The following is a 16,922-nucleotide window of genomic DNA, read 5'->3' on the forward strand; positions in this document are numbered from 1 at the left end:
AAATAAAAATATCAATATGGCAATATGGCATATGCTGAAACGTCTTTTACTAAATACGTTTCAGCATATGCCATATTGCCATATTTTTATTTTAAGAACAATAAAAAAAAAAAAAAAATTAATATAGATAATAAAATAAAAATTTAAAAAATCTGAATCATAGAACTAAGAACTATCAACTATCAACAAGATTCAAGAATGAAACTTGAAACTTGAAAGTAACTTAGTAAAACGTTTCAGCATATGTAAAGTTTTAAGTTTTAAATTATTTTTACTTGGGCTGCAATGTATCATGATCATTTTTATAATTTTATTTTCATTTTGTGAAATGCAGTTTTATAAATGGCTTCTAGATCCGACCAAAGTGCAGAAGACATGGAAATTAATGAGCCAAGTGCATCTGATTATGAGCCTGAAGGAAGTGATCATGGGGCTGATGTAGGTGGTCAATCTGAGACTCCTTATGTTGCACTAGGGGTGCCTTCTATTGATTGCCCTTCAGAGACTTTGAGGAAGTATGCTAGGGGTCCTTATGACCCAAAGTCCCCTCTTAAACAGTTTGCTACAAAAATTACACGTCCTACACTTTCAAGGGGTGGCACACGCAAATGGAAGTGCAATATATGTGGAGCAGAATGGTTTGGCAGCATTACAAGAGTTAATTCACACCTTCTTTTTTGGAGTGGCTATGGTGCGAACCCATGCATATTCTTGTCAAATCCTAAGAATGTCAAATACAAAATTGAAGTGAATAAGTTATGGGGCATTCCTGATGATAGTGAAGTTCCAGTGCCTAGATCTTTGTCTGCTAGGCAACAGGTACAGCATATACAGCAGTTACAGGGGCAGCGAGATACATCTACTCGTATCTTGCATCAGAGAGCAGGGACTATGTCACCTACACCATCATTCTCCTCACCTACACACAGTTCAGGAGTGGACAACAGTAGGGGGAAACGGAAAGCAACTACAAGTCGTAGTGATAGTAACCCCATTGCTCATTTATTTAACATGCATGCAAGGGACCGGTTAGATGATGCTGTTGGTGATTTCTTCTTTTCCAATGGCATCTCTACACATGTGGCTCGATCTCCCTATTTTGTGAGGATGATGACCATGGCAGTGAATGAGGGAGAGCCATCATATTTGCCACCAGGTGACCACAAGCTGAAGACTACAGTGTTGGATAGAGCCTATGACAAGGTTGGGATCTTGATGGAGCAAATGAAAGCATGTTGGATGGAGTCAGGTTGCAGCATTATCATGGATGGGTGGACGGACATTAGTCATCGTCCACTCATCAACATTATGGTTACATGCACGGAGGGCCCATACTTTTTGAAGGCAGTTGATTGTTCAGGGCATCGTAAAGATGCTGATTTTCAGTTTCATGTGCTTAGGGAAGCCATTGAGGAGGTTGGACCACAAAATGTGGTCCAAGTTGTGACAGATGCAGCACATGTGTGCAAAGCTGCAGGGAGGCTTGTTGAGGCAGCTTATAGGCATATTTGGTGGACTCCATGTTGTGTGCATGCCATGAACAATGCACTCAAAGACATGGGGAAAATAGAGTGGATTAGAAAGGTGGTTAATGATGGGAGAGAGGTGCAGATGTTTATCTGCAATCACCATACATCACATGCACTTTTCAGGAGCTTCGCAAAGAAGCAATTCTTGAAACCAGTTGAGACCAGGTATGCATCATATTATATTCTCTTGGAGAGAATGATTGAGTTGCAAGAGCCATTGCAACTCATGGTTATGACACAAGAATGGAATCGATGGCCGGAGTCCAGAACAGAGCAGGGGAAGAGGGTAAAGGAGACAGTGAAGAGTGATCAGTTTTGGAGTGATGCAAAATACATAGTCTCCATCATTACTCCAGTGTTTCAGGTGATTAGATATGGAGATGCAGATTCACCTAGCCTTGGAGAGGTTTATGAGTGCATTGATTCCATGCTTGGGCAGATGAGGGTTGCTATGCGTGAGAGAGACCCCACTCTAGCATTCTATACGGAGCACATTGAGCCTATCATTCACCGCAGGTGGGAGAAGTTGAACACTCCTTTGCACATGGCTGCCTATGCATTGAACCCGAAGTGGTACATACCTAGGCTTGGTAGAGTCACACCACTTCGGGATGATGAGGTGAAGAATGGGTTCTTTCGATGCATTGCCAAAATGTATGATGCTGAGACTGCTAGTGAGATTCGCACCAAGTGGTCCGAATTTGCTAGTCTTTCAGGTAATCCTTAAATCTTGATTCAGTGCTCTAAACTCTTTATAATTATAAGTTCTTTTAATAATTAATTGTAACTTTACTTATAAGTTATAACTTTATTTAAGTTATTTATAATTTTAATATTATGTTGTAAACTTTAAAACTTGTAACTTGTAGGATACTCGGATATTGCAAAGGTGGATCTCAAAACCATGGCACAAAAGAATCCCATTTTGTGGTGGAAATGTCATGGGTCACAAAAGTTAAAGATCACCTCACTAGCCATTCGACTGCTTTCTCAAGTTTGTAATACTAATAACTAATTCCAGCCCTTTATAATCTTAACTTGAAGAGTTTTACCTTGTTGATTTTAATTTATGATTCATTGATTCAATAATTATTAATCATCGATTTACCATTTATCATTTGTTACAAATTGTATGAACATTTGTTTGTAACTTGTAAGTTGTAACTTTCAACTTTGTTATCTCAGGTGTCTAGCTCCTCAGCTGCAGAGAGGAATTGGTCCACCTATAGCTTCATTCACTCTCTTAAGAGGAATAGACTTACCTCTAAGAGAGCCGAGAAGCTGGTTGCTGTACATGGTCACTTGTGGCTCAAAGATCGCAAGACATGCGAGTACAAGGAGAGCCTTGCAGCACGATGGGATGTGGAGCCAGAGGATCCAACTCAGATTGATGAGGATGCCGATGCAGAAGCCACTGTAGGGCTAGTTGGTGTTCCTTTAGAGGATCGGGATCTTACCTACGAGGAGTCTAGTAGTTCCAGTGATGAGGACTTCGGCATAGGGGATGATTAGAGAGCACTTGAGATGATATCATGATTCCATTCTCATTATTGGCATTTTGTCATTTTGTTGATTATACTCACTTTGATATGGCTATGATACATTATTATTATTTCATTGTTTCATGCTATTCGGCTCATTGTCATCATGAGCATCTTTATGATATATGATATTCATAAAATCATATTTGAATAATGAATTTTGAATCTTGCATCTTGAACTAAGTTAATTTGTCAAATGGTCATTAGTAATAGTAATGGTTATGAAATTTCAAATTTCAAGTTTCAAGAATCAAGTTTGAACTTATGGTTTGTGAATCGCATTTTAATTCTCTATTCATTGTAGTCAACTATATTTGGTGTGTTAATGTTACATTGTTATATAATATATTGAAGTATCATTTCATAATTAGCATTTTCAATCATATATATACTATGCAACCCCCTCCCCCCACTCCCTCTCCTCCCCCCCCCCCCGAACCCCCCCTCCGCTCCCCCGCCGCCACACCCCTGCCGTCCCCAAATTGAGGCTATTTTTTTCCCGCACCCGAAACTCGTCCCGACGTCCCCCCGCACCGCCGCACCCCCGCGCCGGGGTAACACTGTCAAAATGTAAAAAAAGTTCATTAGAAGACTCAAGAATAGGGTCAAATGCTTACCTTACACGCTTAGACGTCCTCTGTGGAAGCTATTTGACACCCTATGAACGATCCTCTTCAAAAATAATCACCTGCCTTTCAAAATGCATAAAAGGAGACCAACTGAAAAGAGTGCAAATTGGGCGTTGTAGGGTTTTGAGGCAATTTTTAATATGTTAAAAAAGCATAAAAAATGTTTTTTAAGTGACTAAAAGTTACTATTTGGTCAATGCACACTCGAATGCACTTAGGGTGCACATCCACACCTTGGGGATACTCATGGAAGCATTTGATGTGCATCTAAATGCGCCCACAAGGTGTGGATGCACATTCGGGGCGCATCCAAGCTCATGCCTCTCACATATGTACTTGCATGTATTCGAATCTGCATCTAGAGTTTGGGGGGGCGGTGGGTTTCCTATTGGCAAATGATCAATATTGAAGGTATAGATGTGGGCACTAATGACAACATAATTAGTCGATGAGGTCGCTTGACTTAATGATTAGTTTTGGTTAAGTTTTCATGAAAAATGCCCAAGTATAATGCATGAAGACATGGTACAGTTGGACAGTTTTGATCTCCGAGCATAGGATATTGATTAGATATGGTCACAATTTTGGAATATGTTAGTATAAGGATTATATATGTTTTAGATAAGGTCACCTATGGCTAAATGTTGTATGACACATGTTTAGTTAGAAAAGGCTAAATTGGTGGAATACACAATTATCTAGGATCAGTTTTTGAAGATTGAGCAAATTGGTCTAAGGAATTGAACTGTTTTACCAATTCAATTACTTAGCATTGTAGGGAGGACATCCTAAATGTTGACCCTTGAATAACATTGCAAAATATCATTTGGAAATTGTGCCACACTTTCTGTGAAAACATTTTGCTAGCTGAGAATAATTAATTGGGAAAGTTATAAAGGAAAGTTAGATTTCGTATGTGTGCATGTGTATTGATGCTATATTGATATTGTGATGTTTATATGTGAACCTTGATGCTGGGTCAGATCAGATGCAAGCTACATTGCAAACTAATCAGGCATTGTGATATTAGTATAGTCAATTTTTTATTGTAATTCCTATCTTTGTAATTGGACAGTGAGACTTCATTAAACATTGAACTTTTCCTTTGTATTACAATTCCTAACAGGGTCGAGAGCTCTAACAAGGTCAAGTTCTCTAACAAAGACTAATGTACTAAATGTATGTAATGACTCGTAATAGGGTCAAAAATCCTAATAGAGAATTTTTAGATTAGTACATAGTTGTGGGTACCATTTGTTAGAGAAAAAGGTTAATTTACTTTCATTTGTTAAATTATCTTTTCTCCCTTCTTAAGATTTCACTTTATGCACTTATGCATTCACATCTAATAATTAATTAGTAATTATTAAATGGCTTTCCCTTTTAGGTTACCCTTTTTTTTCTAGGTTTTGATCTCCTTTTATAAGGATTGATCTTTTGTAATTATCTTTTATCTTTTTCATTTCTGAGAATACAATTTGCATATTTTCAGAGCAAACCCTTGCCTCTTGTTGTCTCTTTCTTCTCTGTGACAGGTTTTTACATGCAGGTATTCTTCTGGCTTTGTGGATTTGTACTGCTCAAATCCTTCACCATCCCCACCGGGGTTTTCCATTGACCAAGGTTTCCTTGAAAACAATTCATGGTGTTATGAGTTCTTTATTGCTTTATGCTTTACTTTCTTGTATCGCTATATGTGGATGTTTATGGTTAAGTTTCAAAGTTATTAATTGGTGTGAAAGTGCTGCAACAGTGATTCAGCCCCCCTCTCAGTGTTGCTTGATCTTAACATATCCAACATCTTAGTATGTAATCTCTTAACTCTCTGATATCTTCCTTAGACTAAGAATACCAGATATATTCTATAAACTGATACCTTCCGTTTGATCAATTCCAGTTATAATTAATAATCTAGGATCCTGCGATGCCCCCTTCAATGATTCGAGAATGTCTTTATAAATATTGTAGTGGCAATAACAAGCCATGCTGGAAGAGTCATGATTCATGTCTGTTTATGATCAACCTTTTACTAATCGCAACCTTAGAGACTAACAAATTCTTAATAATCTGCATTATAAAGATTAATTAACATGTTTGCTAGTTCTTTTTTTGGGCGGTGATTAATCATAGGATTGGTTGATTGAAAACATGATTGATTTTCGTTTTGGTTTAGGTACCAATGACGGAAACCCTCATTCTCATTCATTCTGTCTCAGTGAGCAAATATGTGCCTATTTCTGCAAACAAATAACTGCAACTATGGATTCATTTTATACATTTAGGTACATTTACAACTTAGAAGATTAGCAATCTTAGTACTTACCAGGCAAGCAAGTTCAGTTGTGGGACCTGTGTTTTTTAAATAATCTGTATATGCAAGATATTCTTGTACAATATCTATTAGTCTGTTGGTAGATGTTGTACAGAATCTTCTGATCTGCATCACTTGGAATGAACATGCCTGCAAGCTTGAACTCAACTCATGAATAGGTGTCGTGTACAAGAGCTTTGTACAGGGTTTTTTAATCTCACAATCTTCTGTTAGTTTTATCCTCCCTTAAAGCCATCTGAAAGGACATGTTCTTACTTGGGCATTGATATCAATTGTTATGTGGCATGAATGTTCCCGGGGGTCATTAATTCTAGTACTACAATGATGTTTAGCCTTTTTGACTATTTTCCTTGTACCAATGATATGTTGGTTTTATTTGATTGAGCATCATATAATGATTGATGCAACAAATGATGGTACACTTTTTAGTCAAGTTTAACGTGTTGTCTGCCTTATGAATTAAATTGCTAATCTATTTGTTGGTGTTATTTGATTAAGCGTTATTAAATAATTGATGCAACGGATGACTATATACTATTTAATCAAAATTAATGTGTTCTCTCTCTTATGAATTATCTGGTTATATGAAAGCTATGTGTCAATTTAGTGTTACCATTGTCTTTCATGGTAAGACATTTATAGTTGCTTGTGTGGGGCCTTATCTGGATTGATTATTGACTGCTAAAACAGATGGGACAATCATTAACATTTTCCGAGTTTTAAATTATCTGTGACCAAATAGGTTCTCTGGAAAATGGAAGTGTGACTTAAAAGTTTCACAAGCATTTCAGCTGAAGGAGAGTAAAAATGAACTTGAACACGGTTGGAATTCTACTTAGAGAATGACATATTGCATGCACTTGAATTGTTTGACTAAATGCCTATTGCCAAGATATTTTGGACTTGGTCTTTAAACCCTTTCAAAAGGTGTAGGTTGTGTCTGTGCAAATGGATAGAAGATTTGCTTTTAAAATGATGTTTTTAGCACAATTATTTTTTCTAGCAGTCAAGTCTTTGAGTGAAAGCTAGATGGTGACAATTGCATTGCTAATGTTTATTTTCGGTTTTTGACATTTTGAAAGACAGTTGTACATTCTGCTAGTAACATACAGAGCTGATCATGAGAGGATTTCTTATTTATTGACTATTGATTTTGTCAATTCTTTTGATCTGCTTGTATATCTACCTCCATTCTACACAAACATTTACATGATATTTATATTTTTTAATTATTGGCCTCATGTTTTCTTGTGTAATCCTTTTACATGTGCAGGTAATTTCTTAAGCACCGTTCCATCAGTTAAATCTTTTTTTTTTTTTTTTTTGAGTTTTCAAGCATTTGAATACACAACTTTTGTTTTCCTGCTTCAGTTTTTGATATATGAAGATGAAGCCCTTTCAGTTTGTAACGAAAAGACTTTGTTCTTAGACTGATTGTAAGCGGAATTTATTGGTTATTTGATTCCATCAATAATTTGAAAACTTGTATTCCTATCTCCACTCTCCATAAACAATGGTATCATATTTGAATTATCTCACATTTTTCTGATGGTGTCCTTTTACATGTGCAGGTGCTTGCTTTGCCACTGCCACATAGGCCTTTGTTTCCAGGTTTCTATATGCCGATTTATGTTAAGGTATTTAACATGTACCTACTTTAAAATTAAGCTAGAATTGTTTTTTATATATGAGAAAAATATTCATCAGTGTTCTGTAATTGCACATTGAGTTTAACGTGTTTGCATATTGGTTCAGTTCTTTAAAAACTATAGAAGCTGGATAGCCACTGTATAAAATAACTTTTAAATTTGAAATATGATATATGTAACATCCACAAGATAGAGAAGGTCCACAACACTTGACACTGAACTTGCAACCATTTTTTTGGTCTTGGAGAGTGGGGAGGATGTGCTGACAGCTCAACCTTGAAATTTGCTCTTCACGACTTACTTCCAGATTGGCATAGGACGTAATCAAAGGGACTCACATATTTTCTATCCGAAGTGTCATAAGAGATTCCTGAGTTCTGTTCTGGCTAAATGCAAAGAACAATGAATAAAGCACTGAATAATAAATAATTGAACAACTTCAAAACAGGAAATGAGACTAAATGAAATATGTTTGTCAAAACTATGATTGGTTCTTTTTTATAATTCACCATAAGTTTGTTTAAAATTTAGATAGTATGTTATGTACTAAAGATTATGTGAAGAATCTATATGGGTCACTGCAATAGTTTTGGAAATTGAAAAAAGAACTAACTCACATTAGGAATTGGAAGTATACATAAGAACAAAATCACCTTAATGTTAGGAATACAGGTTTGGTTGGCATTTGGATATGCTAGTTATGTGTTGAATTCATGACAGTTTTTGTCATTGATGTCAACATATATTTTTGAGTTAATGGCAGACAAAGATTCTGTACATTGCGGAGGATTATTAGGCCAGCGAAGTTGGCACAGAACAGGTTAAGCTATGCAAGCTTAGGATTATGTTCACAAATGAGTAATGATGCTATATCTATGTTTGATTATGGTTATGTTGAGTATGGGATGAGTTACAATTCATTTGGTGAAGACTAGTAGCAGACCAATATGCAGGAAATATGGACATAGATAGTTGCTGGTAAATTGGCTGTATCTTATTAGCGAGGTGGACTCGATGTAAGCCAGCTTGGATCGTGGTTGAAGACATGTTCGTGATGCTATGTTTGTGATAACAAATCTTGGAGATCATTTTGGAGAGGTTGCAAAAGTTAAATGTGCGACATGTTTTAGTGGTAGTTAATTATGTTAGTGTAACATGTTGATCATTATTGGAGAAAGTGTTAATTATATTGTAGTGCATGGAAACATTGTTGTAATACTTGTAATGATTTTTTAGAAGGCGCATATGCCCTAGTGAGTCCCCATGTAATCAATTGTATATTGGGAAAGCCCTAACATGCTGACCCAATTAGTTATTTGGATAGGGTATAAAGGAAATATGTTTTCCTTGGATGTAATGTGAAGCATGTATGTGGTCAGAGGAAGCGAGTTTGATCAAAGCAGAGCAGAGATAGAGTTGTTTGATTTTGATGCATTGTTTTGAGCTTTAAAGGGATTGTATGGGCACGTGAATTGCAATATTGGTCAGTTTACTATATTGGATATATTATCTTGAAGATCTACTCTTCATTGTTGACTAAAGCAATTTGGACTATAAGTTCAGTCGTCTTCATTTAAGCCTTTAACAGGGTGTGAACCTTCTAACAAGGGTTCAAGGTCTCCTTATAGGGATTTGTCCTTCAATAGGGATTGTTATATTGATTGCATTGTATTTGCCTCTTAACTGAGTCACATCCTTTCACAAGGAATACTTATATTAGTATACTATTTTGTGGGTACCATCCCTTTCAGGGTTTTTCATCTAATCAAGGGTTTTCCTAGTTAACAATTCATTGTGTGACTATGCATGGTTTATCTCTTGATATGCTCTATTGTTTTGGTTATTGAAGTGTTGTATTTGGTCACAACTAATTCACCCGCCACCACCCCCACACAAGTTGTGTGTGGACTTTAACAATTGGTATAAGAGCATCAAGTCCTCTTTGATAAGGAAGTTGGCAGTGTTAGGAGATCCATGGCATTCGGGAAGGAGAGTCTGAAATTTGATGGAGACAACTATGACAATTGGAAAGATAAGATGCAAACTCATTTGATCTTCATGGGGATTGATTACTAGTTTTTTAGCCTTATTATACTTGTTGAACTCCTATTATTTGACGAACTTCTCTTGTAAAGGATTAGATTGGTGTTGCTTTGGTTATCTAGATGGAAAGGAATCAATTTGAGAAAACCTGTTAGTTTGGGTATGCGATTTATCTACATGGGGGCTTGAATCAAGATGCCTATGTAACCTCACCCTCATTAATTGGGTAATAAATAAAATCCCTTATCAAATATGCCTAATAAAACTATCACCCATTTTTCTAGAGACATTTCTATAACACCCTTCATATGTCTATATGATGAGCATTTTGAAATCAAATTTTTGTACCATTTAATGGTTTAGTAGTAAGATGGTTATTAGTAGTAATTTTAACTTGGGGCTGAGAGTTGTTGATGTGAGTTTTGTACCACTACATAACATATTAGTAATTGAATATCTGATATGGAGTATCAAACATACAGTTCCTCCCTTGAAAAGTTATTGCTCATGGGATGTGAGAATAACCCCAATGTTCCTTACACTTGTGGATACTCGCTCAGTTTTATCAATGTGATTTGCTGGTAATCACGTAGGCGGCCTTACGCTATTCATTCAAGGATGACTTGGGTTTTTGGTGAGATGGTGATGATTTTGTATGAGTGCCAGGTGATGTTGATGGTGACAGTGATGGTGGAGGATGTAGCGCCAGATAATGTTGATTGTGCGAGGAGGAGGCGATAATGGTTCTAATGACTTCTACCTTCCTAACTTTCTTAGAGTGAAATTCAACTACCCAACTACTCGCTACTCTACTCCTACTCCTATGAATGGAAAGGTTAGCAAATGGACGGGGATCAAATCTAATGAAAGCTAACCAGCGGCCCCACCTTCACAGATGCAATGATTCAAAGGAAAAATAAACTAGTTTGCCACGCAAGGCTTCCCAACAAGCCGCTAGGATGCTAGTGGTCTAGTATTGATCCCTATCAAACATTCACTAACATCACCATACAATTAGCCATCTACTTCTACTCTAACAACATGAAATGAAATCCTATTTTAATTTGAGAGATGAGAAGAACCATGCAATACACCAAAATGATCATGTATATCCACCATGCAAGTCACAACAATGAATAGAGAACAATTTTGATAGTATCATGGCAACAATCCTCCAACATAACTCCCTCACAAATGTTACTCTAACTATTTGGAAGTAGAAACCATGCAATAATACCAAAGGCTCTTAATCACCATGCAAGTCACAACAATGAGAAAGAAAGCGATTTTGGCATTATCTTATGCGACAATTTTCTTCGACCCTTACAAATGAGAGCAAATGGCCTTTTATAGATGCCAAAATTACAATCGACAGTAGAGATCAAAGGCAAAACCGACGATCTAGATTGAATCCTAGAAACCCTAATTAGGGTTGCCACCCCATCGGCCAATGAGAAGATGCCACCTCGTCAATGGACCAATGAGAAAAGTGTAAAAGTGGCAACCAATGAGAAGGCACCAAAATGGCGGCCAATCGGAAATAAACACTTATCCTATTCTAGAAGAAAGAGAAATTGCCAGTTGGGCTTGCATTAAATGATCTTCTAATATGACTCTCCCTTTTTCTTTCATTCTTTTAGTTAAGGCAATGAACCTAGCTAGCCTTTCATTGATTTCTTCCATGGGAGGACAAGGTTGTTACAAACGTAAATGGCAGAATACTTGCTTGATTAATCAGAGATCGAAACGATCAATATATAGTATATACAAAAGGACGATAGAATAGAATAGAAACATTCTATTCTACACTACAACTAAATATTAGAAACATTCTAATATTTACAGTAAACTACAATAGTGAGCATTAAAGATTATTCTAATACCCCCCCATAATGCTCAATCTATTTACTACACCAATAGATCCCCTGAATTTAACAAACTTGTCAGGACCAAGGGGTTTTGTGAAAATATCTGCTGGTTGCTCTGAGGTAGGGACATAGAGTAACTGAATAGTTCCATCTTCTACTAATTGTCGAATATAATGGCAATGAAGCTCTATGTGCTTGGTTCGTTCATGAAACACTGGGTTTTTGGCGAGTTTGAGTACTGCCTGATTGTCTGAAAACAAAGAAGTTGGACCCGCTTGAGAAATATGCATATCTGCAAGCATCTGACGGAGCCAAACTGCTTCACAAGCTGCCTTGACAGCTCCTCTATATTCTGCTTCTGTAGAGGAGAGGGCATGTGCCTGTTGCTTCTTACTGGTCCAGGTAACTGCTGCAGATCCGATACTGAACACATAACCAGAAGTAGATTTCCTATCATCAACTGAGCCGGCCCAATCAGAATCGGCGAATCCACGGAGCTGAGGAGTAGTACTCCTTGTATAACAAAGACCATAATTTGAAGTACCCTGTACATAGCGTAATACATGTTTTGCTGCAATCCAATGATCAGTCTTGGGGTTTGTCATGAACCGGGAGATGTAGCTGACTGCAAAACTGAGATCAGGTCTAGTAGTAGTAAGATAGATGAGACTACCTACTAGTTGCCTGAAGAGTGTTTCATCTACAGGAGGAGAATCAGATTGTGCGGACAATTTCAGACCAATCTCCATAGGAGTGGAGGCAGGTTTGCAATCCTACATTCGAAACCTGTCAAGCAAACTTCTGGCATACTTGGACTGAGACAAAAAAATACTGTTGTTAGTCTACCAAACCTCAATACCTAAACAATAATGAAGCAATCCAAGATCGGTCATGTCAAAAGTTCTGCATAAATCCTGTTTGATATCTGAAATCAAATGTTCTGAACTCCCAGTAATGATCAGATCATCCACGTAGACAACAAGAAAAAGAATTTCATTACTAGGGTGTTTAATATACAAATTACTATCTGACGGGCTGCGCTGAAATCCCTGAGTAACCAAGTACTGATCAATCTTTATGTACCAAGCCCTAGGAGCCTGTTTAAGACCATAGATGGCCTTCTTGAGTCTACATACTTTTGGTTCTGAACCGGCAACCTTAAAACCTGGGGGCTGTGTCATGTAGACTTCTTCCTGTAATTCACCATTGAGAAAAGCACTCTTCACATCCATCTGATGAACTTTCCAACCATACTGAGCTGCAATGGCAAGAAGAATACGAATAGTACTCATCTTAGCTGTTGGAGCAAATGTCTCCTCATAGTCAATGCCTTCACGTTGGGTGAATCCTCGAGCAACAAGTCTGGCTTTGTATTTGTCCAAGGTACCATCTGCATGGTACTTGACCTTATAGACCCATTTACAGCTAATGGGTTTCTTCCCAAGAGGAAGATCTGAAAGAACCCAGGTGTGGTTCTTCTGAAGACTTTGAAGCTCAGCATCCATTGCATGTTCCCACTTTGGAATTCCTTTGGCCTCTGCATATGTCTGGGGCTCAGGGATACTATGGATGTTTGCCATAAGAGCTATATTAACTGTGTTGTGCTGAATGCTCTTATTTCTGGAGGTTCTACCCTCAATGAGTTCATCAGGACGAAGATCACTAATCGTTTTAGCCCACCATTTTGGCCGAAGAGTCGAGGACCCAATATCAAATGTTGTCGGGATAGCTGTATTATCAGGAGGTGGCTGAGGTGGTGTATCAGTAGCATCAGATGACTCATGTAAAATAGAAGAACCCAAGTCAGAGATTGCTAAAGACTGAATCTCAGAATGCAGTGGAGAGTCAGAGAGCGGAAATGGTCCAAGTTCCTCATCAAACACAACATCACGACTGAAGATTAAACGATCAGTATTTAGTATTTACATCAATCAACCGATAGGCCTTATGTGTGTAACTATATCCTGTAAACATAAGTTTTTGGCTTTTGGAATCCAACTTAGTGCGTTTGACATCAGGAATCCATACATATGCCAGAGAGCCAAAAACTTTCAAATGGTTGATCTTAGGTTTGCGACCAGACCAGGCTTCCTCAGGGGTTTTATGATTAACGGCAAGAGTGGGTGACCGGTTAAGAAGATAGACCGCTGTGGATACTGCTTCTGCCCAATATTTTCTGGGAACATTTCTATGTTCTAACATAGCCCTAGCCATTTCTGTGATGGTACGGTTATGACGCTCTACAACACCGTTTTGTTGAGGAGTGTGAGGTGTGGTGAGCTGACGTCTAATGCCGTGAGTAGTACAGAAGACAGAGAAAGTAGATGAACAAAATTCCCCCCCATTATCGGGCCTAAGAGTACGGATGGAGGAACCAGACTCTTTTTCTACTAGAGCTTTAAATTGCTGAAATACAGGAAAAACATCTGATTTTTGCTTAAGAAAATATACCCACATTTTGCGACTAAAATCATCCACAAAGAGTAAGAAGTACCTGTTCCCGGAAATAGAAGGAGTATTCATAGGACCACATACATCAGCGTGGACCAACTGTAGCACTCTAGATGCCCACCATGATTCGCCATTCGTAAATGGTGTCCTATGTTGCTTCCCTGCTTGGCAAGCTCCGCAAACGCGATGGTTCTGGGTCTGGATGTTAGGTAGGCTATGGACTAAATTATCCCGAGCAAGTTGTGCTAGATATTGCATGTTCAGATGACCATATCGCTGATGCCAGAGGTTGCTGAGAGCGGATGATTCGGCGATGAAGGCATGCTCAAGAGAATCTCCTGAATCTATAAGTCTATAAATATCATGATCCTCAAGACCGATAGCAAGGATAGTGCGAGAAGCACGATCAATAATTGAACACTTATTTCCACTGAAGACGACATCCAACTGAGGAGAGTGCTTCATAATCTGACTAACAGACAGAAGATTATGTTTCATGCCAGGAACATAACATACATTGAGAAACATGAGTTTTCTTCCTCCAGACCGAATCTGAACATTGCCTTTTCCGACAATATTGTATTCTTCTCCGCCTCCAAAGATGACTGAATCAGAATAGGGAGTGAATTCAACAAACCAATCACGCCTATGAGTGAAATGTCGAGAGGCATCAGAATTGATGTACCAAGCAGAAGATTTCGCATGATTTGTAGGTATGCTGGCCATAAAGGCATGATAGAGAGATTCTTTCTGCTCTGAGTGCTGGGCAGCATTGGCTTGCTGTTGAATTGAGTTTGACTTCTGATGTTGTTGATACAGATGGTCATAATATGCAAATGTCTCAAATGGCACAAATTTCGAGGTGAGAAAATGAATGACCCAAAAAAAAATGGAGAAGTATATGGACGAGAGCTTGAAAAACCCAGAAATAATACGCTGTCGGAATTCGGATCCGTTGGCTCAAAAATCGAGGCACAAAAATTGAGACACCCACAAAAATTTGATGAAGACCCATTAAAGATCTTGAAAAACCCACAAAGAATCTATAAACAGAAAAATTTGTCTAGACCCACAAAGTAAGGTTTCGGGCAAAACCCTAGTCGTTGGCTTTGAAGGTCGATTTAGCAAAAAAAATGGTGGTTTTACAGTCGACCAGTGCTGGAAGGAGGTCACAGCAGGATGAAGGAGGTCATACGAACACCGAAAATCAGAACACCGACGCCTGGAGGTCACACGAATGGGCAAAAAACACGACCATAAACCTGCGAACGTCGGACCTCCAATAAATCGCGAACTTGCAGAAATAAATGGCGGATTGACGTCTTTGCAACCAGAAGATATTTGTCTTGATTGATGTCAGTCGCAAGCATAGACCAAAGATCCGCCGTTTGTAACTGAGACGCAGATCACCAAGGAACAAGAAACGTGATTTTTAAAAACCAGCGATTTTCAAATTTTCCAGAGTCGCGATTTTACCATAGAAAAATGTGATTTACAGTCATCCAAACCCTAGCTTGAACTAGGTATAACGAAGCAAAATTATTTAGGAAGAAATAATTTCGAAAACCAGGTTCAGATAATTTCAATAAGTAATTATTATTTTCAAAGAAAATTTAACCTCGCTCTGATACCATGTTACAAATGTAAATGGCAGAATACTTGCTTGATTAATCAGAGATCGAAACGATCAATATATACAAAAGGACGATAGAATAGAATAGAAACATTCTATTCTACACTACAACTAAATATTAGAAACATTCTAATATTTACAGTAAACTACAATAGTGAGCATTAAAGATTATTCTAATAAAGGTGTGTGCTTTATCTCGAGCTCCGCGGATTTCATCACACTGTTTGCTGCTTGTAGTGTCTTCTCATGATCCTTCTCATACTCTTTTGCGAATCCAACAAAAGCATTGAGGGAGGAAAGGGTGTTCAAATGTCTCTTCTTGATAGTAACCTTTCCTAGCCCATCTAATCTCGATCCAAGCTTTGCTTCATTGATGTCCTTTTCTTTGATATCTTCAAAATCAAGTGTTGCTCTGATGTCGCTCATCATGGTTGTAATGGAAGTATTGACGCCTGGGCTGTGATGTGCAACTGTCTTCTGTATATCTTCTTTGCCAAAGGGGATCGTCCTTCCTTTAGTCTGTCTTTTACCTGTATCATACCAACATTGGTATCGGTTATTCGCTTCATTTTCAAGAAGAAAGGTGTTTTGGGCATCATATCTTCTTTGTCTTTCTTAGTGTTTGTCCCCTTAGGATTCTTGCTTGTACTAACATCCTCCATCTTGTCGCCCTATTAAGGGATGGTAAAGTGGTGGACAATTAGACTAGCAAAATCAAGGGAGGCAATCCTTAGACTAGAATGAAAGACGGAAGTCAGCTTAAGGACCCCTTTCAACTCTAAATGATTAGAAGTCACCTATACCTATACCAATAGGTATACCAATAGCCGGATCTTGACTTTTTTGGAATTTAGGATCAGACCTTGAGAATTTCAAACCCTCTTGCAAAGCAGAAATTCAAACATTTGACACTGTCCACCATTTGTCCACAAAAATTTTAGACCTTTGATCTCAATAATTTCCCAAATAAAATCGCCCAATTTTGAGTAGAAATCGCAGCTTCTTTAACAAAAATCAGAATTTGCAAAAAAAATCGCCTAACACCATGAAAATCTGCCTTCCAACAAAAATCACCCAAAAGAAAGAGCCAATCTACCCTAGTAAAATCACTTATGGAGGAGAAATTTGCACTTGCAAGAAAAATTGCCCAACAATGGAGAGCTGCTCTAAGAAAAAATTCGCCCAAAACAAGAGAATACTACCCTTGCCAAAAATCGCCGAACACCAAAGAGGAGAAGATGTGAGGA

At 37.9% G+C, this 16,922-nt stretch overlaps 1 protein-coding gene across 1 annotated transcript in view; it reads left to right on the forward strand.

The window, feature by feature from the left end:
• The window catches only part of LOC149560436 (lon protease homolog 1, mitochondrial-like), a 185,453-nt gene that overhangs the window by 9,732 nt on the left and 158,799 nt on the right, over window positions 1-16,922 (forward strand). Inside the window, exon 2 of the mRNA XM_089824679.1 lies at window positions 7,603-7,668. Coding sequence (XP_089680805.1) covers window positions 7,603-7,668 — 66 coding nt within the window. The remainder of the gene's footprint in view (window positions 1-7,602; window positions 7,669-16,922) is intronic.

The sequence above is a fragment of the Cupressus sempervirens genome, chromosome 4 (assembly GCF_028749045.1).
Source record: "Cupressus sempervirens isolate cs-2001-9-10 chromosome 4, ASM2874904v1, whole genome shotgun sequence".
In the NCBI taxonomy this organism is placed as follows: domain Eukaryota; kingdom Viridiplantae; phylum Streptophyta; class Pinopsida; order Cupressales; family Cupressaceae; genus Cupressus; species Cupressus sempervirens.